At 39.6% G+C, this 23,844-nt stretch overlaps 1 protein-coding gene across 1 annotated transcript in view; it reads left to right on the top strand.

Annotated features, from left to right (window-relative positions):
- The first annotated feature begins 5,064 nt into the window (after nucleotides 1-5,064).
- anapc1 (anaphase promoting complex subunit 1) overlaps nucleotides 5,065-23,844 on the top strand; it is a 45,395-nt gene continuing 26,615 nt past the window's right edge. The window contains 28 exon segments of the mRNA XM_069712307.1: nucleotides 5,065-5,211; nucleotides 5,916-6,155; nucleotides 6,389-6,553; nucleotides 6,875-6,917; nucleotides 7,045-7,142; nucleotides 7,680-7,762; nucleotides 7,907-7,980; nucleotides 8,083-8,228; nucleotides 8,333-8,490; nucleotides 8,741-8,872; nucleotides 8,986-9,204; nucleotides 9,632-9,727; nucleotides 9,994-10,084; nucleotides 10,506-10,571; nucleotides 10,748-10,885; nucleotides 11,231-11,374; nucleotides 12,106-12,166; nucleotides 14,538-14,593; nucleotides 15,277-15,408; nucleotides 15,665-15,739; nucleotides 17,491-17,598; nucleotides 18,059-18,228; nucleotides 19,741-19,832; nucleotides 20,230-20,378; nucleotides 21,947-22,025; nucleotides 22,656-22,692; nucleotides 23,088-23,161; nucleotides 23,547-23,725. Of these exon segments, the coding sequence (XP_069568408.1) occupies nucleotides 5,940-6,155; nucleotides 6,389-6,553; nucleotides 6,875-6,917; nucleotides 7,045-7,142; nucleotides 7,680-7,762; nucleotides 7,907-7,980; nucleotides 8,083-8,228; nucleotides 8,333-8,490; nucleotides 8,741-8,872; nucleotides 8,986-9,204; nucleotides 9,632-9,727; nucleotides 9,994-10,084; nucleotides 10,506-10,571; nucleotides 10,748-10,885; nucleotides 11,231-11,374; nucleotides 12,106-12,166; nucleotides 14,538-14,593; nucleotides 15,277-15,408; nucleotides 15,665-15,739; nucleotides 17,491-17,598; nucleotides 18,059-18,228; nucleotides 19,741-19,832; nucleotides 20,230-20,378; nucleotides 21,947-22,025; nucleotides 22,656-22,692; nucleotides 23,088-23,161; nucleotides 23,547-23,725 (3,081 nt within the window). The 5' untranslated portion in view covers nucleotides 5,065-5,211; nucleotides 5,916-5,939.

Below are 23,844 nucleotides of genomic sequence, written 5' to 3'. Positions count from 1 at the left end.
AACCTGGTTTACTGCAGCAGGACTCAGGCTGCATTCAGAGCTGAAAATGAAGACAGTTGGTCAACACTGCCGGATGAAATTCGGGAAATGAGCTGCAATAATGCGGTAACGCAAATGACGTGCTTATGACACAAAACGTCCTCCCTTGTGAACCGGACAATACCATTGAGGGGACATGGAGGCCATTTTTGTTGGCTTAAACATAGACAACTAAAAGTTTGGTAATTTTGCTTTGAAGATGATTGACATTAATTTCTTGGCATGATAAACACAGCTGAAGCTCTGACTAAGATTAGCCTAGTTTAGCATAACAACAAGTCCTCCAACCTGAATAATGTGTAGATCATTTGTCACGACCTTCTGAAATCAACCTGTCAAGTGTAAGGTAGTACAGACATGTTTTACTTCTTTTGGCACAAAAAATAAGTTGGTAAGTTTTACCAAAAGTTTACGGTTTGAGTTCCAATAGAGGACCTTGATAGTCATGGTTACAAAAATTACTGCAAAATTACAATTCAGTTAAAAGAGTCATTGACAAGCAGCAGCTTCCTGTGGTAAAATCAATGTTTGTCATCTGCTATTTATACCCACATTCATGAACGTTTTTAGATTTTCTGTTTACTGGATGAACATATGTATCTTTGATTGATCTGCATTTCGGTGCTCACAAACACAACAGAGATTCATCTTTTTTTGCCAGCTTCCATTTATTTTCCCTCTCTGCTCTCACACAGAGACACGAAATGCAAGCACTCATCAAAACCCAAGTCCCTGAAGGTTCCTTTAATGGAGGCCATGTTTTTGGTGTGGGGCCTGTACAGATCAATTAGACCACCAGAGCTCTTCATTGCATCCTAAATTAACTAAATACATAAATGCATTTGGCCTGGATTCAGCCCCGTGGCAGACATTACATGCAGCGATGTCATCCTGAGACTTTAATTGTTGCAACACACACTCGTACGCTTACACACACAGACACACACTCACATTGCCATCATTAGCTCTCATTAACCAGCAAACTTTACCCACGATGCACTCGGGTCTGGCTCTCATGGGGGAGGACCAATCAGATTATGTGGCTTTGCCAGTAAACAGTGAAATGTGGCATTAGATCATATGCCACATATATCTATGTAGATCTATCTATCTATCTATCTATCTATCTATCTATCTATCTATCTATCTATCTATCTATCTATCTATCTATCTATCTATCTATCTATCTATCTATCTATCTATCTATCTATCTATCTATCTATCTATCTATCTATCTATCTATCTATCTATCTATCTATCTATCTATCTATCTATCTATCTATCTATCTATCTATCTATCTATCTATCTATCTATCTATCTATCTATCTATCTATCTATCTATCTATCTATCTATCTATCTATCTATCTATCTATCTATCTATCTATCTATCTATCTATCTATCTATCTATCTATCTATCTATCTATCTATCTATCTATCTATCTATCTATCTATCTATCTATCTATCTATCTATCTATCTATCTATCTATCTATCTATCTATCTATCTATCTATCTATCTATCTATCTATCTATCTATCTATCTATCTATCTATCTATCTATCTATCTATCTATCTATATCCTATCTATCTATCTATCCATCTATCTATCTATCTATCTATCTATCTATCTATCCTATCTATCTATCTATCTATCTATCTATCTATCTATCTATCTATCTATCTATCTATCTATCTATCTATCTATCTATCTATCTATCTACTTTACCTACTTACCCACTTATCCATCCATCCATCCATCCATCCATCCATCCATCCATCCATCCATCCATCCATCCATCCATCCATCCATCCATCCATCCATCCATCCATCCATCCATCCATCCATCCATCCATCCATCTGAAAGCGTCTTACAGGAAGTTGAAGTGTAATTTTCCTGTTATTGTCAATGCTGGGTCACCAGCTCACCTGACTGTAACAGAGACATCCATAATCATTATTTGCAGCTGGGCCTTTCTGCTATGACATGTCAAAATGTGCTGAGAGAGGTCATATACGGGGCCATAAACTACTGATCGCATGAAGAAGGTTTTTCTTGAGTCCATGAAGACAATCGTAACAAATACAGTTCAATTCCCTTTTTGAACCAACGACTGATGATGTTTCCAATGCTGTCTTGTGAAGCTGAAGCTGAGGTTTTGTTTGGTGACACTGTGTGGTCATTCTTAGACAGTTGATGTTTTTTGTATTATTATTATTTCATGAAAAGACCTCGTCACTTGACTTTTACCTACTTGTGACCTTTCTCATACATATTGCACTAAAAAATACAGTCAGCAGTGATTTTGCATGTACTGTATGATTTTTTTTTTTACTGTGTGATTGCTACAGTTTTTCAATACCTAACTCTTACCAGTTATCTTATCTTTGGACTACAACTTTACATAATATGAGTATGTACGTGTTCATCATTTATTTTGTATACACAATTATTTTTTTCTTCCCTGTTGATGTTTTAATTGTACAATTACTTAAAGTAATATTGAATTGTGTAATAACATTGAATCAGAATATTGAACTTTCAAAGTAAAAGGGGTTAAATAAAATATTAGCAGCAAGTTTAAAATAACACTCACAAATTATGACTGACTTGAAAATGACCACAAAGTTGAATGAACATCTTTCTGATGCAGCGTCAACGAAACCTAAAAAAAAAAAAAGATGAGATTTGCACAGGTAATTGAATTACATTAGATTACAGAGGTGCATCTTATTCGTTTATAAGCTGTATTTTTCACGCAGTGCCTGAGCAAGACCTGTGATGGACTGAAATATTGCACAACACCAATTTGTGCAATATGTTCTTCCTTAGATGCTCACTTGGAGAATTTTAGCCATTTCTCTAGAAACACGACCACCAGAGTGCGACTCTTGTCCCTCTGCAGTCGTCTTCGGTGTGTCACGGATGCTTTTGCAGCCCTGCCGTAATGAAATCTGAGCACCTGTCATGGCAGGATGACCTCACCGCAAACAGTCAACATGTTGCAGCTAAATGAATATAATGAGGTGTGTTGTGGTTATAAGGATGTTAGCTGCTGAGTTACGGACTACCAATTATAGAGTTTGCAGGCCAGTTTCACCCAACATAATAATAATTATTATTTCTCTGGATTTGCTGTTTTAAACCGTACAACTTTTCTGAAGTTTCCAGCTCAGTAGAATTGACCTGTTTTCACAACTTATATTGTTTAAGTAGTTTTTTCCACAGCCAAACAAGACACATATCAAGAGAGCACTCTTTATTTGTAACCCAAAGAAATGTATTTTGTGAGACTGACATTTCCTTTTACTAAGTTAGCAAGAAAGCATTTGGTCGTATTATTTAAGACCTCAACACAACATACGACTGCTCAGTGATCTGGACATGACGACGATCAAAAACCCAGGAAAACAATGCTTTTAACAGTAATGCTGAGATCACAAAATATGGAGAATAAACTGGTTTCCTCACCTGCTTCAACTTAAACTAACACACATAACAGACTTGTTCAAAGGTAACAGCTTTTTTTCCCCAAACTCTTTTCTGATATAATTTTCTAATTTCTAATTTGTGCAGCTGTCTATCTTTTCCCTTAATTTTTTTTTTTGAATTTGATCGATAAAGCATTTTCTCACTTTATTTATCTCTCTTTCCCTCGCGGACACACATACACACCATCCAGGGAACTGCACTGAAATTGTCTGGGAGAGTTAACTCAGTCAGATTGCACCTTGTTGTTGTGCAGCATCAATCACATCCATGAGCAGCCGAGCCCCACTGACTCCTGATTTCCTGCATCGATGTAATTTCTCATGAGCACCTTGTGCTGAATTGATTTATCTGATGCAGATGGAGTTACATGATACAGTACAGTAGCAGTCTGTCTGTCAACAACATAACATTTTACTCTGACCTGATTATATTTTATAGAACTTTGTTGTATATAGGATCAATATACATTTTAAACAATTAGATTAAATTCACGTGAATACATTTCCTAATTAATTATTGTACTTAATAATTACAGTAATGTTTATCGTATTTAAAAAAAACAAATATTCTTCATATGATGTATTACTCAGTTTAAAAAAAAACCATTAAAACGAATGAAAGATCTAAAGAAATGAAGCAAAATAATTAAAAAAACCATCCTCAAAATAGAATTGGTAGAGTTGGTGTGACTTTAAACAGAGGCCGGTAATTACTCATCACTTCCCCATGTAAATATCAGCCTATTTATTCTTAATTGGGGTGACAGTTATCCTCTGTGCTACATTTATTAATATCCTCGGTATTTAACGACGTTATCAAGTCCGAAAGTCAAATAAACGTCACTGCTTGAAATGCGCACTGTCAGACTAAGTGTTTAATTCATATTTACTTCATCAATGTAATTTTTTTCAATTTAATTTTATTTCAATTTATTCTGCATACAGGTTTACAAAAAGTTCGCTCAACTGGTGAGAAAAAAAAATCTGTTATAGTTCTTTGGGATGAAGATACTATCTTTATCAAATCCACAATCCTGCATCTGCTGATCTTGTCCACTGACTTTTATCCTGGAAGACAATAAGATAACTGACAGTTGGAGCCCTGACATATATATATTTTTTTATTACATATTACAAGTGACTTACTTTGGCTCATCCTGACCGATTTAAATCAATGAGACCCAAGTAGACCTCATGTCAAAGAGAAGCATCATTTAATCTTAGGCTCATTCTTGACCTTTTGAATTACGGTGACTTCATTTATTCTGAGTCTCGTTCTCCTTCTCTACTTTTTTAGGACTTTGACACAGTAGCGCATCGGTTTCTATTTAAGGATAAATGTATTAACATGATCTGCAACAAACAAATGAATCTCTATTTATTTATTTATTTATTTTTTTACTCATCACCCAGTAAAAACACAGTCTTCGTCAAAGTTCGTAGCCAGCCAATCAGCGCGGAGGTCCTCCCGTCCTCTCTCCTGATTGGCGGACTGGTGAAGGAAGAGGATGTCGGGACAGTAAAGATGTCCGCGCTCGTTTGAAAACCCACCGCAGTTCGCGTCCGATGTTTGGCAACTGGTCCAAGTTTGTTTCTATGTTGGTACGGGTGACGGCGTTGCGCTCGAGAAAGGAAAGGCAAGGACTCCGCGACAAGAGCCGGACTATTCCTTATTATCAGGTCAGCGGCGAAACGTGTACCAACAAATTCAAAGCTCGCTGAAGCTAAAGCTAGCCAGCGTGCTAATGGAGCCTTAGAAAGTAACGGCGGTCTGCGGCTGTTAGCGTTAGCATGCTACTGCCGGAGAGTACTTTAAACAGCCAGCCCCTGAATCACAGCTCACTGTCAACACGTTTATTTATATAAACCTGCAGCCTCTTACTGGCTGTAAAATAGTGAGTTTGTTCTGGGGGTGTTAATGAGTTGAAAACGTCCTAGTTAGCTTTTAGCCTCTTGTTAATTAGCAGGAGCAGGTAAGGAATATAAATATTATTAATATATATGTTATGATGGTTATTTAGTCATCAGTAACGTCAGAGCTTCTCAAGATGAAGCCACGATGAAAATGTTTTTGACCCTGGTTAAATTAAACTGAAATATATTTGTTTATCTTGAAGTACAGCTTGAAAAAGCAACAGCCATCATTTTAAAACGGTCTTAACATTTATTTATTCCTGTGTAATAAAGTTACTTTGTTTATGGATTTGAATATTTTGAGCAATGTATATGGCTTGGTATATCTGTGGATCTGGATTTATTTGATGGGCTGGGAAGTCCGCTGTCTTTTGTCTCTCCGGTGGGCTGTCAGACTCGTAAATGAAGAAACGTTGCTTCCATATTTGTAAAGGCTTTTCTTGTATTTCTCATCCCCGTCTCCTTCCTAGAAATAATGCTGATATCTGGAACTCATGTCGGAAGTCGTGTATGAAGAGACAGCCACGATGATTGCCGCAGGGGAATTGCAGTCGTTTGTCCCGTTTGGCCGCGAGCACTGCAGGAACCATCCAAATGCCTTCAACCTGCAGCTCAGAGAGCTCCAGCCCGCCTCCGAGCTCTGGTCATCAGACGGTGCCGCCGGCTTGGTGGGGTCCCTGCAGGAAGTCAGTCTGCAGGAGAGAGAGAGGGTGAGATTGTTTGGCATCACATGCCTTTTACATAATGCTTCGAAGACATGAAACTTGTATTTGAGTGCTTTGAATGTCAATGCTTTAAAACACGTTTCTTGCATTCCATTGACATTTATTTCTACACATAATATAGTGGATGGAGTAGTTAGTGTCACCAATTTTGGAAAAGTAATGTCGCACCACTTGATTTAGTCCTTGCGTTGGTCTAACGGATGTGTTTTGATCGGCAGGAATGCTGGCAGCTTAAGAAGGGCTGCATTGGAGTCAGAGAGGAGGATGTGGAGTTTGAAGAGGAGCTCTATGCAGCAGGAAATGTGGTTGTCTGGAGCCAGGGCAGTCGGAGACAAGCCTCCAGCGTATACAAAGCCTTCACCGTCGACAGCCCAGTGCAGCAGGTCTATGATTGAATACTGTTTGTAGTCAAGTGTGATGCCATTCTTCTATCTTTTTCATCACTATTTTACGAGAGTTACTGGACAATTTAGGTGCAAATTAGGTGTCACGTTTCAGTCATCTTCTGAAGTAACTCAGAAGCCTTTAAAACAACTAAATTGAGGAGTATAAGTTTGTCATTGAGGTGAAGGGATTTTTCTTTTGTCAAGATGGCTTTTTGTGTGGATGGACTTTTCTCAGCACTGTACAATTGTGGTGATTGTCAAAAAAAAAAAATTCTCAAGCGAAGTTGACACTGTCTTTTATTTTTTATTTTTTTGCAGGCTTTATGGTGTAACTTTGCTGTTCCTCACAACAAGAAAGACGGTACGGTATCTTTAAAGACCCTTTTGTTGTTTTGAGGCAATCTTTATTTCAAGTTATCGTTTCATTTATGTTGCAGTGTTTTTTAATTTCATGAAGAAAATACCCCATCATTAATGTTGTTTTGCAGAGAAAGAAGTGGAGCACACGGTGTGTATCATCCAGAGTAGCTGCGTCAACGTTCACACTGTGAGCGGGAAGGATTTCATCTCACCGCTACCCTTCCAGGTGAGAGAACGAGAGACAATGGTGGGAAATCCTTACGTCCATAGGAGGAGACACATCAGCCATTTGCCAACCTTTGATCACAGACTAGACACTTTGTCAGACTGTGGTTGACGTGTACATGTTCTTGATGGTCCATTTTGGAAAGGCAGCATTTTACATTATTTTTTTGGGCAACATGCAGATGTTTTAGGTGTAACAACAGTGTCCCCAGCTGTATTTTTTTTCTTTGTAAATACTGGATTTTTCTTGTGTTTGAACATTAGTCAGATTATTGATTTTCCCGGTGGCTGAATCGTTGTCTGGCTAACCAGTAATAATGTCAATTTCAGTAGATCCTTGACAGTATGAACAAATCTTATTTTTATCACAGGCACGTGTTTAATGTGCGTGTGAGAAATCCCGGCTTAGGTTTGTGTCCATACTGAATTTGAATGAGTGTGTGTCGTGTGCGGGTAGGTGGGTGGATACTTTTCTCTTCCACATTTATTGCTGATGTTTACAATGTCTGTCATGTCTGTCCCGTCGTCTCTCCTCCAGGTGTCGCGCGTCTGGGCGACCAAGTTTGGACTTTTACTGGAACGGAAAAACACAGCGAATGACGCACAGCTCAGCCCCCCCGGGTACGCACCAACTCTGCACACTCACGCGCACGTGCACGCGTAAGCTCAAGGCAAAGAGCAACACGTGTTTGGATTTACACAAACCCCCGTGTAAAGTGATGCAGTCACAAAACATCAAACCATTGTGTTGTTCTCTCTTCACAGGGAGCCTCTGCCCACAGTGTTCAGCATGCTGCATCCTCTAGACGAGATTGCACCTGTTGTATATAAACCCGCAGGTACCACACACATGTACACTTTTCCTCTGTCTGTCTTGTCTCACTTCAGTTGCTGTATTTTTACCTTAATCTGTGCTTGTGTGTGTGTGTGTGTTTTTCCAGGCCTGTTTGAAAGCTCCCGTGTGCAGTATGTGTCTGACTCCACCATGAAGATAGTGTTCACCTGCTGCCAGCCTTCTATAATTGTGTCATATGACACCGTGCAGGGAATACACTCTGTCTGGGCCCTGCGCAAAGTCACACATGATGTGAGTGATCACACACACTCACGCACACACACGCACGCACACACACACACACACACACACACACACAACTGTGTCTTTAACCGCGAGCCTATTGCCTCCATCAGGAGCGCTCGACAGTCCTGCGGTGTCCGGCAGAGCCAGTTGGCACACCGTTGGGTCTGATGGCTTCGGGCTTCTTGACCTCTCACCTGCGTAATATCTCCCGCCTTGACTCTTCTGTCGGCAGTGGGGCAACTGGGCTCGGTCCTGGAACTGCAACGAGGTAAAGGAAGTGAAGTGAAAGTGCTGCATGCACATAGAGCTTCAATAACTAGTTGATACATTGACTGGTAAAGAGATGGAAAATGATTTGACAACTTATCGCCAAACAGATAACTTGGAAATAAATAAGAAAAGGCTGAAATTCTTCAAATTTTGCATGATGTCAAATGTTTCCTCCCGAGTCCATGACATTAGTTGAACTTTAAAGTGCCTCTGATCCCTTGTTGTTGTCATCGGTTCTCTTCCTGTAGTTGTGCTGTTGGTACCGGCTCTCCTCTCCACTACAGCGCTCTGCACAGTCACCAGAGCAGGATCATGACATCCTCACCAGGAATACACTCCCGAGTTCATTCCCCCAGTATATCCAACATGGCCGCCCTCAGGTGAATGGGACTTCAAATTGAAGAGACTCGCAATGTTTTCTGAAAGAAACTATTCATGCACGCGACCTATCTGCAACATGACTCCTTTCTCCTCGTCCATCCTTCTCTCCCAGCCGAGCCCACTCTCCAGGCATGGCGGCTCCGTCCTTTCCAGGTGCGTCTCGTTTCAACACGTCTTTCAACAGCGCACCCCCCAGGGGGCACCACGGCTTGTTGCCCTCACCTAACAGCACGGTCAACGAGACCATGCTGGTGCCGGAGATGGAGCCCATCATCCCGGACCTTTGCATGGAGCAGCTGTGGAGTGAGACGGTCACTGCTGCCTGTCACCGGTAATCACCAACACCGACTGAAAACAGATGCAGGCCCAGGATTCATTCACAGCAATGACAGACAGTTATTGAGAGTGAATTACTCAGTTTAATTTTACTTGAATTTCAATTTTGTCTTCTAATTGAGTGACTTTTTTGGGCTCCTGTGCTTACTTAGCTAACAGATCCAGAAATGCATTACCTTGATTCCTTTATGTCAGATCAGTTTCATGTAAAAAGAGAGGCAGAGTTTAAATAGTTTATGTTTTAATGTCATTATACATTTTGTCTCTTGATTTTTTTGTTTTTAGTTTTGTTTGTGAAAATTTATTTTTAAGATATACATTTTGAATGTGTTGTTTATTTTATGCTTGTTATTTTGGTGCACTTCGCCATTCTAGTTTAGGAACTGCTGTAGTTTCACGTGAATCTTTCTTTTCATTTGCAGGGAGATGAGCAGCCAGGCGTCTAAAGTATTCTTGACCTCTGACCTCTGTGAGAACCACTACCTCTGTTTCCTGGTGGAGTCTCACCAACAGCTCAGGTCAATAGACACACACACACACACACACACACCATACATTAGCATACACATACGATTTATAAAAGTTCTGCAGAGCAACGTGACTGCAACGCAACAGTATTGATCGCTCATTTTTTTTTTACAAACTGCTCAAAAATAGTTGAAATCTAACTTTCTCTGTGACTTTTATTTCCTGCTTCTTCATCACTCTTTCCACCTGCTTTATAGGTGACATGTCCATTCATAAGTTAACATCTTTTTTTTATTTTTTTTTATTGTTTCCACAGATGTGTGAAGTTTATTGAGAGCAACGATACGGCTCAACTAATCTTCCCCTCTGTCACAACCATCCCCGCCAAAGACGCAGAGCCTCTGCAGGTACATTACAGTTTTCATATTTCATAAGAGAACAGGCGAAGATTAGTGACCTTTGAATAAGTAAGCTAATTATCCTGATAGTTTCCAGATCAGGAATTAAAAAGTCGCCGACTGTTCAGCACGTCAAAAATTTTAAACATACATCTCGTATGTAACCATCACATCAGATTCATCGTCACAGATATTTTCATCGACATCAAAAGTATTGTTCAAGTCGGAAAAAAAAGGAAAGATAGTAATAGGCATATTTGGAATGTTGCTCGGACAAAATAAACAATTTAAACCTGTGAACTCTGGGTTGTCGTGACATGTTATTGACCAAACATTTTACTGGTTAATTGGCAAAATAAAGATGAATTGATAATAAAAATAATGGTTGTTTGTGACAGCGAGTCTTTCTGACTGAAATGTCCCCCCCTAGAATATAGATGCCATGCTGGTTCTGGAGGCCTGCGGCAGTCTGGTCCTCTACACGGGAATCACCCGGGTAAGTTCGGATTAGATCCACCAAGACTTCTGATTAGTTCAGTGATTCACAAAACTGTGGAGGCTCCACTTGGTGAGAGAGAGAGAGAGAGAGTAGATATCAATTAACTGATATTTCTGCTTATTGGATCATTATAATTGGAGGGTGAAGTCACAAGACCTTTGTTGTTGCTGCAGGTCAGTAAGGTGTTTGTCCCTGGCCTGTTGTCGCCGACCTTCAGCCTGACCAACCACCTGCCTCACCTCAGCACGCCGGTGGAGAACGTTAGCACACCGGCTAACGCTGGCACGAGACACCTCCAGAGACTGGACGAGGTACCACCATGTGTTGTAGATGGATTCTTCTTTATGTGTATGAGTTTTTCCTGCTTGCTGACGTTCATTTTTGTTCCGTCTTAGAAACAATTTCCTCTCTGCGAGGTAGTCTTGTCACAGTAAACACGGAGGCTTGATTTAATTTCCTGTTTTCTATTCATTTTCATTTTTCTACAGGAAAAACAGAAAATAATCTAAAAAAACATTACCCTCTACAGATTGTATTCCTATTTCTTTTTAAATTAAATTTTCACATCTGCATTTTGACAACTCATTTTACCTCCCTATGTTTTACCACTGGTGTCTCTTTGGCTTCACCTCTCTACTCCAACGCCTCTCCTTCAGGACATCATGCCTTCGCCAGTAATAGAGCTGCGGGGTCCAAACATTAAACACCACGAAGGTTCATTTTTGGAAGATTACACCTTCCAACAGGCCACGCCCTACATCCATGCTCTGCGGGATCCCGTCTGCAACCGGGTCACTCTGGTAGGTTTGTGAGACCTTTTGGTTACCTCAATGTTGAACCATGTTTCCCAGGTTTTTATTGTATTTTTTATTTTTTCAGCAACAGAAGTTACAAGGTCTGATTCACAGTTGAGAATTGACTTCTGTCTGGGTGGATTTTAGCGGTTTATGACTAAACCAAGAAAAACACGATGTGGTTTTGGAAAATGTTGTGCACCAACATAATACCTGAAAAACTGAGCAATAACCTAAAAGGAAAATACGGGGTGCACACAACGAATCAGTGCACACACCAATTTATTTTTCAGTTAAGACCGATTGTTGTTTCTCTGGAGATATTTCATCGTCTAACAGAAGCCATTAAGCCGTGTTCAGATCGAACGCGAAGCAAATTACTCCTGCAGAGCGATTACATACAAAGTAAATTCAAAGACGCGAACGTTTGCGAAATAATGCGGTGCGACGCGAATCTGCATCTGCACTCGCACGAGTAACGTGAGGAGAACATTCGCTTTGCGTTTGCTCTGAACTCCACATTAGACCTCTTCACAGGAGACCATTTTACAGGCCACAGAAGGACAGTTGTAGATCAATAAATTGAAGATTAATTCTATTTATTGGCTCCGGTTTCATGTTGTCTTGCTATCATTGCTTAAATTTTAACCAAAATGATTACAGCTGCACTGCACTGGTTCTAAACTGAACTGAAAGTGTACAGTCTGAATATGTGTCAAATCTTTCCCCTTCTCCAGGAACTGAGCACTGGGACAATGCTGAGGATCTCTGTCCCAGAGATTGCTACTTCAGAACTGGGTGAGACACACGCGCACATGCACACACACGCACATAGACATGATATAAAAGTGAAAAAAAACCAACCATAATAATACAAAATAATATTGTGTGCATACATACATTTCAGAAAAAGGCTTCGTTGTTGGTCAATCATGTTGTCTGTTGTTAAAATGCAAACCTTTTAAGCACGCACGCACGCACGCACGCACGCACGCACGCACGCACGCACACACACACACACACACACACACACACACACACACACACACACACACACTCAGATGGCTGAGTCAGAGCAGTTAAGTCCCTGAAATTAGGTTTGAGAGCCGCTCTACATTGTTACATGATGACGTATAATCTTGATGTACTGAGGATGCCATTACAAGGCAGACACACACACACACACACACACACGCGCACCGCTTCCCACCAATGATTAATCCACTACATCATGTGAAGTTTCTTTGTGTAGTTCCTGTTGAAAAATCAGACGCACACGTTTCCAGACGCCTTTTGTTAAATATGTCATTAGACTTTCTTTTTTTTCTTATTTACTGTATTCTTTATCTTTATTTTGAATTAACCCTTTAACAGTTAATTACAGTGAGTGGTTGCGCGTATGTGTGCGTGTGTGATGCCACCTCCCTTCGCTCGACTCAACACTTGAGTCGGTCTTGCTCCTTCCTCATTCCAACTTTTCTGCTTTGTCTTTACTGAAGTCTGTCGGTTGCCATTCCTAAGATATAATTAACAGATTTGCAGAGCCCTTAAAACAAAATTTGTGAATCTCCTGCAAACATGCCTTGTTGGATGATTATTCAGTTTCCTTATTTGTTTATTTTCTCAGCTTTCTTTGAACATAGTTTCCTTTACATGGTGTGTAAAACAATTTCCAGTCATTTTTTACTTCAGACTATGGCTGTGTAAAGTTAAAACTAGCTGATATTCAAGTACTTTGGAGTAATTAGTATGAATTACAAGATGACAAATTTGATTTTCTTTCCAATTAAAATGGAGGTCAGCTGGTTTATTGTCTCTGTTGTTTCCCACTGTTTGGTATCTGGGTCTGTTCTGCTCTTTTGACCATGAATCATCAAGTTTCTTAATCTTCTTTAGCTTTTGTTGAACCTTGTTTTTTGTTTTTTTTAAGCCTTTGCCGTCATTAAGGTGTGTGTATGACTCTATGTGGCCACCTTTGTGTCTTGTCTATGCGTTGCTCCCCATTATTTAATAATCAATCCCACAGACGAGGCTTTCTTCCTCTAATGAAATGGCATTTATCCACATCTTCCTTGACCTTTCCCACTCTGGATGTCCAATTAAGATCGCCTAGTGAGGTTGATTAGGAATCTGATTGGTCAGAGTTGTTAGGAGACACAGTAGCGCTAATTATTGTTGTGGTGGTGGTGGTTATGGTTTAATTTCCTTTTTTGTGTTTTGATGTTGAGAAGAGGCTAAAAATTATCCCTACAGGATGGGGTTTGATTTTCAAAGTTGTATTCATCTAAGGTTGGTAGTCGAAACACAACATTTCATTAAGAGCTGTTTTGGTGCAGAATTCAGGCTTTTGTTGGAAAAAAAACCTGAAGTCTTTTTCAAACCATTTTCGGTGTTTCCACAGTCGGTCCAGACATTCAAATCAGCAACATTCTGACCAGACACCCGGTTCTTTAGCCGTCCCTCTTCGTTTGTGAAGATTTGAGATCAGTTGAATTAGAAACAATGTTGGAAGCTGCAATGTTTTAAGCTTGTAACTTTCAGTTTAAATGTCGGTCAAGCTGTGTTACTCTTAATTCCAGTTTTATAACGATGAACTGTAGCAGTAGCCATGAGAGTCATGAGGCTGGGCGAAGGCATTTTTCTTTTAGTACAGACAATATTCTTCTGTTTGTGAACATACAGGCACAGGTAGTTAAAATCCTGGGTTCATTAAGGTATCTTTCACAGGAAACTTCTGGTAAATACTGGGATCTTCATTGCCGGTATTCAACTGAGGCCAAATTGAATGAATTTGAAACATATTTTACTTTTAAAACAGATATATTTTATATATTAGTCTACTCAAAAACAAACTGCTATAAGTGTCTTTCATGCAGTTACTGAAAACGTCCCAAACGGGGAACATTTACCGACATGCAATAAAGAGTCAATATGTCATTTATTAACTCCTAAAAAACTGTTATGCTAAGAATCATCTAGTTGTTTTTTTTTTTTTTTACAAAAGATAGGGAAAGAAATACTTTTTATGAAATGTCTGCTTCCTAAATTGACTACAGGGGTCATAGATTGTACTCTTAGCTGCAGTGAATTTCCCACTTCTCAGAATTACATCTTAAATCCGTTTTTTTCCTCTCAATTCATCTTCCCTTTTCCCTTTGATGTATTTCAGTGAGAAAGTGCCTTCAGGCGATTCGTTTCATTCTGCCAAAGGAAGCTGCCATTAAGGTTTGTGGAAGTGATGATGACCAATTTGACTCAATTCTTGAAAGACACTACAAAAACAGACCTCATCAGGCTGTGTTACATCTTTACACAACTCAGAGACTTACCACGGCATTGTGGTATTTATTAGTCATTTACACTGTGCCATTTTCCAGGTGATTTATGGAATATGTGAATATATGCCAACAGAGAGCCGTTGTTGCAACGTAACCAGATGTTCTGTCTTCCCTATTTAATTTTGTTATTCTCCTTGTTTTATTTAAAGCCCTTGAAATACTGGTTTTATATCTCAAGTATGTCTCTTGAACATTAAGTATTCATGACTAAATAAACAACAATCATATTTCTAATACATCCCAGCAGTATTATTATTTAGGAGTTGAACACGAAACTGCTTCATCAGGACCGTCTGGATCGACTTATTGTTGTTTTCTTTGGAAAATAAAACAGCAAAACCCTTATCACCTTGTTCGTCAACCCTGATTGGTGAAAACTGTACAAACTGTTGAAGCTTTGGCAGAAAATTGAGAAAAAGCTGAATGAGAAAATATGTTTTAAGGGCATTTAAAATTATATAAATCTAAGTCGATAAAAAACCTTTTCCTTTGTGGGCATAACGTCTTTGTTTTTTTTTTTTTAAATGGAGAAACTTTATTTACGCTGGCTAATTTCTGAAAAACGAGCAGGTGTTGGTGAAGTGGTACAACATCTACAACGCCCCTGGTGGTCCCAGTGCGCACGCAGAGTGGAACCTGTTTGTCACATGTTTCATGACACTGATGGGCTACAACACTGAGCGCCTGACCTGGACACGAAACGTGAGTCAGCTGTTGTTTTATGTAGCGAAGAAATACATATTTGATCCCAGTAGATTACAGAATTGAGCATATCTGTTATTCGTTCCATAATAAAAAGATGGAAATTTATCTACGCAGGTTTTTCAATTCAAAATCCTTATCTTCGCAGCCTGCTGTTGATGTGTTTTCTATTCTTGACCTTTCAAACATTATTTTGACTTTGAACAATGGTCTGATGTGTCGTGACTTTGCCCTCTGTCCTTCCCTCTTTACCCAGCTGCATTTTGAAGTGCCTCTCTCTCCTGTGATTGCAGCCAAGAAGGCTCGTCCCTCAGACGGAGGCTCTGATGAGGTGTGTGGTTAAACTGGGATCTGATGGGATGTTTGGGGCAGTCTAATCATAAAGTATGTGTTGAATTACATGAGGTTTATACAGCTTCATGTAATTCATGAGGCGCTCCATCTCACGCGCACACACACTGGCAGCTTGTCACTGTTATTTCCAGTCTTATGATCAAATCATTGAGTTTCTCTTTGCTAATGACTGTCAGTGATTAGGCCATCATCTACATTTGGTTTCTGATATGATTATGTAGCGCACACATGTGATGGCAGAGCTTCCTTTTGTATTTTTGCCTCCCTGTGTATTTTTTAGTAAAACAACCACAAAATCAAAGAAATTTATCGCAACAAAAATGCTGCAAAATCCTGGAGGGACCGAATATTAATGTCAACAGCATGTGTTGTAATTGTGGCATCCGGTCATTCATGTTTGTACTTGTGTGAATTGAAGGTCTTCTTAAAATACTCCCAATTTAAGGTTGGGGGGGGGGGTCTTAAGTAATCTGTGCTGTGTGCTCTCATTAGAGCAAAACATGACAGCCAAATGTCAATCACCTTGAGGCGGTGTGTGTGTGTGTGTGTGTGTGTGTGTGTGTGTGTGTGTGTGTGTGTGTGTGTGTGTGTGTGTGTGTGTGTGTGTGTGTGTGTGTGTGTGTGTGTGTGTGTGTGTGTGTGTGTGTGTGTGTGTGTGTGTGTGAGAGAGAGAGAATGAGGAACTACATGAGTCAGATTAAACTGAAGCATGCTGCAGACGGGGTCGGTTTGTTACCGTCTCTGAGATGGTTCAACATTTATATTCATGCTGCTCAGATGCTTTGGTGTTTTTGCAGCCACACTTAATACACAAAACACAAAATCCACAATTATACAGATATAAGATTAATTGAATTCTCCATTTTTTTTTCCATCCCGTGAACAGTGATGCAACGCTCAGGATGTTTCCGTTCTTGCCCCTCATTCAGACTGCAAGATACCAGCATGAAAATAGCCTTGAGAGACATTGTGCTTTGGGACTGAAATTATTGTTGGGCCTGTTGGATGTCTCATAATGTCCTAATAAAAACACTCAGGTGCTGGAATACACCTTTTTCTTACTTGTCTTAGCAGGAAAAGCACAGTTGTATTAACAATAGCTGCATTTCAATTAGAAAAGCCCCTGATCTTGTGCATCCCTGTTCACTGAGACAATTAACGGAACTGAATAATCATGAATGTTATCAGTTTCTCGTGTGTCAAAATGTCTGCCATGGAAAACACATTTTTTCTACTATCTACAACCTTTCTTTGCGCTTTACCAATAGTAGGACATTGCGCTTGTAAAGACAACTCGTACTGTCCACTGGCTTCAACCCACCGACCAGTCCACACTATTTAAATTAAAAAAAAAAAAAAAATCTTTTCTCAGCTCAATGGCAGTCCCTGGTTAGGTTAGGTTAGGTAGTTACTTTATTAATCCCTGAGGGAAATTTTTTTCGCTACAGCAGCATACAGAAGCAATAAGATAATAATAGAATAATAGAAAAGCAATAAAATAGCAGTAAATAGCAGTATAAAATATAAAATGCACAGTATATACAGTATATACAGTACAGTATATATATATCTATATATATTATATACAATGGTACCTCTTTTCCCAGTCACATAACAGGTTGTGAACCAACGTGTGGTCTGTCTTGGCCAGGTCACCCTTGCTTCATAGTGTCTGATCGGAGAAGTCACCTTATTACTTCCTTTTCTCTTTGTCTCCTCTCTGCGTAGGACTGGGACTACCTGTTGGGGTCTCATTACCACCGTCAGATGAATTCCCAGCCTGTGTGTGGTCCAGTGGACTCCAGCGGCACCACAGAAACTGATGGCCTGTCCACTGTATGTAACCCACTCTGGGGGGAATCCATACAGTTTATTGCATGTTGCTTGATTTTTGTTTGGATTACACCATGATGGTTATGATGCACTTTGTTTGAATAAGACTTAATGTTGCATATATCTTCATGTACCTCGCCACCCTCCCCATCAACACTGTTTTCGTCTTTGGAAATAACGCATTTGGAACATGACAGATGGAGTTGATGAATTGATGCTGGAGCTTATTTAAGTTGTGGACATAATTCAGACAAAATAGATGGTGTCCACTGGTCTGAATGATAAACATAAACATGAATACATTTGTTAGTTGTAATGTTATTGATTTTGTTGTTTGTGCACATGGTCAGTTCAGCACAAACTAAACAGTGCATCATCATATAATGACAACATCTCCCCGGTTACACTGCTCCTTGCCTTGCTATTTTAGCCTCTATTTTATTTTGTCTTTTATTTGTCCCAGATGTCTTCTCCTTCCAGTCCATCTCTGAAGTTGGACAGTTCAGCTCCGCTCTTCCCGCACATTCCCGCCCTTTTCTACGTTCTCCATCTGCTCTATCAGGAGCTGCAGCTGGATGAGCTGCAGAGAGCGAGAGCCTCATCGCTGGTCTGTCTGCTGCAACAACTGGCCAGGTAACTACTACTGTACCTGTGTATCTGTGTGTTTTTTTTGTTTCCGTTTGCTGCTCCAAGGATAAATATGTCTAATATAGGGAGTAAGGAAATGCTCATAGAGATCTGAATGAATGTAAATTGGCAGAAAACAAAAAGAACGGTTCCTTTTATAAAACCCAGATGAGACTTGTGACATTTATTCCAACAAACAGACCCTCGTCTAATTTGCCAGCAACTTCACTGAACTCTCACCGTGAGAAGAAAAGAGCAACACACCTCGTTGTTTCTAGTGAAGGCTTGTGTGTAATTAAGGCTCTTTAGTGATGTGTACTGAGAAATAAACATCAACAGGGTGTCAAGTGGCTGCTGTGATTGGTGACAATGACGATAACAGAGCAAGTGGAGTGGGAGAGTGAAGTGCTCTTCAGAGTAATTGGTCTGTGTTGTTAGTATGTGGGTAGTTACACAAGTGTGGGACAAATCTTTACACACTTTTTTTTATTAACTGTTTAATCTTAACTGGTTTAACCAAAAGGATGATCCTTAAAATGTCAGAATTTTACTATTTGGTTTTCCCATGTCATGGAAAAGTCATATAAAGATGTACAGGTTAATTTTGTCCTTTGATAGTTGTATCAGATCACTTTTTATTCAATTAAATGCAACTTTATTTATAACTGTAAGGGCACTTGTATTCAGCAGCTTGATACGCTTGATCAGATATACACAATACCACCTTTAATCACTTTAAGGTATTAATAAACAGATAAATACGAACTCTAAAATGATGCAAAGGCAATGAGGTAGTAAAGCATAAGGGAATAAAAAAATAAATGATAGAGTTGAAGTTGGAAACTGTACTGGCATTAACCAGTGTATAGTGCACACACACACACACACACACACACACACACACACACACACACACACACACACACACACACACACACACACACACACACACACACACACACACACACACACACACACACACACACACACACACACACACACACACACACACACACGGAGAGCTGGTAAATTGTGTGGGAGTCAGGGCTTCTAACCAGGATTAAAAACTATTGATTATCTGATGTTAAGGTAATGCCAATGTTTCATGAATGTTAATTACTTTTGCCGTGTGTTTAATTACTGCCCCAAACAAGTTAAATGTCACAGAAGGTATTTGAGAGTGTAGAGCCATTTAGATTGGTCTCAATGACCGGCAGCAGTTTAGTGTGCAGCTGAGCAGAGATAGACATTATGAAAGACCTGGCAGAAAGTCGAGCAAATAATCAAGTGATGCAACGTTGAAAACTTTTGTCAGTGCGAGTGGAAATGTTCCTTTTCTTCACAATGGTGGAGTTAAACAAAGACAAAAATCCAACTTCTGATGCTGTTATGCTGTGGAAATCTTCAGTATGTGTTCATGTATATGGATACATTGCTATTCAAGTATACTGATAATACATATGTATATTAGTAATATAGTAATAATAAAATATTTAATTGTTTTGTTTTTGTATGCAGAGACCTACAGTTGGAAGAGTACGTGGATCTGTACTGGAGAGACTACCCTTCATTAATAGGTGGCTTCACTGAGAGCTGCTTCATAGACCAGTGTAAGATCAATTTAATTGTCTATAATGGTATCAAGTCAAGAAACAGACAAGACATCTTATAGTTGAACATAGAGGGCTGCTGATTAAGGTCAGCTCTGTAGGTCCCTGTGTATGTCTTGCATTTCTTGTCTTATGACTCTCAATTAGAGAATATACTCGAGGTTTGGATAGAATTAAAGGAGCGGTACCAATAGAAAATATTTTTGCCTTTCAGTCACTGCATGGAAAGTTTCACATGTAATCATCATTAGTTGTTTGACAGGTGTCTTAAAAACTGTTTCTATTACTTTGTCCACATTTGTATTTGATATTCAACATTGTCAATGGATGAATTTACTTAAACATGACACCTTCCATACTGACGGTCGTCTTCCCTTCCTTCCTCTCCCCTCCTCAGCTCTGATTGGTCAGATGCAGCATCCGTCCTTCCTGAGGGCAGAGCCTCCCTGTGTGTTTAGCTGGCTGAGTAGCTGCTTGAGAGGGGAGGAGAACCTGCCGTTCCCCTACCTGCCCGGCATTTGCCAGAGGACCAGGCTGCTGGTTCTGGTACGACCAAAACTCTTCTGTGTTTTATAAGATGAAATGCTCAAAGTATTGTCAGTGTAGGATTTTAATTATGCATTTCATGGAAAAATATAGGAAAATGCGAATCCCAAAATGGAACTTTGTCATCATACATATTTACGTACTGTATATCTGTAATTTGTTACACATTACAGGAAGTGAAGAATTAAAGCTGTAAGATGATGAAATGGTTAAGTAGAAATTCACAGTGCATCATGACTAGTTATGATTTGTCAAAAATTATACAGTATTTAGAGGGTTGTCATGTGTCTACAATGTATTTTGTACATTGACTTTGATGATGCTCTGTCTTTTTAAACATGATTGTCCACCTGCTCTCAGCAGAGTGTGTGTGTCTGTGTGTATGTGTGTGAGAGAGAGAGGGCAAAGAGTTCACCATGTGAAACACAGTCAGATATTCTGTTTGTGCAGCACGTGTGTGATTGTTTTTCCGAACATAAAGAGCACTTGCGCCACGGTATGGATCGAGATGTGTACATGTGCACGTGTGTGGTGACGATGGATTCAACCTTCATTTGTTAAAGGAAGGAGAGGCACAAAACTTATGTCTAGTCGTCATTATCTGTCTATTGGATGACGTAGGTAATGACGACTGAGACAGAGACTGAGGGACACATTAGAGAAACAGACATCGGCAGATAAGAGTATCTAGTACAAATCAGAATATGAAAATGCCCCAAAAAAATCTTGTGTGTCATATTATTCTAACTGAAGGTGTTACAAGTTCTTGAAATGCAGACAGGAAATATATCTGCAGTGACAAATCTGTTCAGTGAGGCAGACTGACATTGTCATGGGTCTGCATTTGTTGTCTTAACAGCCTAAAAATGATTCAGACTTTATTGCCGTTTTGTTTCACTTCATTAGGTACATTAATTTAATTGTTTTAGTTTTTTGGTGCTGCTGGTCAGCAGGTGTCACTTAAAGGAGCAGTGTGTTTGATTTAGTGGCATCTAGTGGTGAGGTTGCAGATTGCACCCAGCTGAACACCCCTTGCCTCACTCTCTTGTTCCAAGTGTGTAGGAGAATCTACGATGGCAGCAAAAAACGCTAAAGTCCCTCTTGAGAGCCAGCGTTTGGTTTGTCCTTTCTGAGCTACTGTAGAAATAATGCCTTATGCCTATGCAACATAGTGGGCTTTGTAAAATGAAAACACAACAATTTTTTTCAGGTGATTACACAACATTAAAACATAATTATGAATATTATGTCCCATTTCTGCCACCTCTTCACCGACATATCATTCAAATGGCTTCTGAGTTAAATATTTCTTTCACTCCAACTGTGTCTGATAGAAATATGATTCATCATCCACTATAATGTCAGACAGATGGTTGTTCAGATCCGCTTCCTCTGTCAGATACCTTGTATATCTTTATATATAAAAATATAAATATCCTTCACTGGAAACTTTAATGTTGGTTGTATTTATGTAGCTAATTTCTACCAGGTTTAGACTGTTCTGTACAAATGATTCCTGCTTTTTATATCTCGGCTGCTTCTCTCTGTTGCTGTTTTTATTTTTTCAGAGTTATGCTCTCTACATCATCGGAAATGAAAATGCCACTTCCACAGATGTATCAAAGTACCTGGTCAAGCTCTCTACAAGTATGTTTGTCTCTTGTGACCAAGCAGCCTCAAAGATCACGTTACTTGTTTTTTATTGCATCCTGGATGGTGTGTGTGTGTTCCTTTGGGTGTTGGTGTATGTGTATTTATTGACAAGCTGCCAGTCCCATAGGTCCCCGCCTCAGGGCCCAGTAACACGGAAAGAAAGGCGAGTGACGCAGGTTTGTGTGTCACCTGATTTGTTCTGTTTGTTTTTGTTTCGACAAAAACCCAATACAGCGCTGAGGTGACAGCAGTCGCTGCAGGTGTCTGATCAGCCTAATGACACAGAATTGGAAATTGACTTTGTGGGCGACGTGAGAGCATCCAGAGTGACTGTTGCTGTTTTTTTTAACACTGCATTTTTCAGTAACAACAACAGAAACCATCCCACGTAACACAATTCTCCAAAACTCATCAGGAACAAAATGTCACCTTCCTTTAACCTGTAATTTTAGTGCCCATTCTTCTTGGTGGCAAATTTTATCATCTGAGAGCAGCGCAGATTCTGTGAGAATTTGTAAAAATGTGACGAGTCTCATTTGAGATCTTACAGATAAGGTAAATTGAAAACCGTTGACCTCCTATTACCCTGTCTCATCCCTTTTTCTCTGTTCTTGTCTTCTTCAGGCCAGAAGTCCTGCACCAGTGAACCATACTTCAGAAGGTAATTTGAGCTCCCAGGACTGAGAAGAGCTTCATGATTGTAGTTCCTTGTAATTCTACTGCTGCTTAAAGGACTATATAATGATTTTTCTTTTCAAAATGATAGTAAAAGGGCTGTAAAACATAGCCTTATTTTTTCTTCTTGTTCAGCTTGGAAATTTAAAAAGGATTAAAAAAAAAAAAAAAAAATGAATAGCTCAAAGACCAACCTGCAAAACAATAATTTGAGAGCTAATATCCTTGAGCAAGCGTAGTTAATTTTGAAATTGAATTAAGAATATATGTTTTTTTAAAAGCTTTCATTTTTTTCCTGTTCTGTATTATTACATTGCTTTCTCTAATTACTAGTTTGGAGCGGTGATCATTTATCTCACCGATATTCATGTGTTGTTTTAGGCAGAGCAGTGTGAAGGTCAAGTTTTCCAGTGAGAGTCTGGCTGAGCAGCTGGTGGTCTGGCTCACCTCACAGGGTGAGTTTTTACCCATACAGAGGAAGGTGTATGGAAGCCACATCCTCTTTTTCAGCACTGCGTCGGTTTATAGAAATGCAAATTTTACACATTCCCACCTGTCCAGTGAAACCACAACCTGTGAATTAGCTTTCTCACAGTCAGATCTCGTATCTGCTGTGTTAGTCAAAGACTTTGTTTGTGTCTGGGCGCTTCTCATCTTAAGTTAGGGACACAATAAAAGTATGAAAGTTTAAAATATGACAGTGATTCGGAAGAGCTTTTGAAAATATCTGTACCTGTTATGAGGCTTTTGTTTTTAATTTCAAAGAAGGCTGTGTTCCAGGACACAGCTTCTCTTGCAGACTGGTTAAAAACACTCATTCCTGTCTTTTCACTGGCTTAGGTTTCACCCTGAAGGACTTGGAGTCGGTCCCGTTTGGCGTGGCTTTGCCCGTCCGAGAGGCCATCTATCGGTGCAGGGAGCAGCCATGTTCAAATTGGTCAGAGGAGGTCTGTCTGCTGATTGGGCGACAGGATCTGACCAAACAAGCCCACAAGATGACTCTGGCCAAGAGCAAAGCTGTGAGTGTAAAATAAGTTAAATCCCCGGAGCTTTTATTAAATGAAGACATGGCAAATGAGATTTAGGTTTGGTTTTCTTCTGCTTTAAGAAATAATAGGAGGAGAACCTGAGGTTTGGC

The sequence above is a fragment of the Brachyistius frenatus genome, unplaced genomic scaffold (assembly GCF_029030835.1).
Source record: "Brachyistius frenatus isolate BFR_SWC_R1_liver_20210118 unplaced genomic scaffold, ASM2903083v1 Contig_108, whole genome shotgun sequence".
In the NCBI taxonomy this organism is placed as follows: Eukaryota; Metazoa; Chordata; class Actinopteri; family Embiotocidae; genus Brachyistius; species Brachyistius frenatus.
This window is presented reverse-complemented; position numbering and strand designations above follow the sequence as displayed.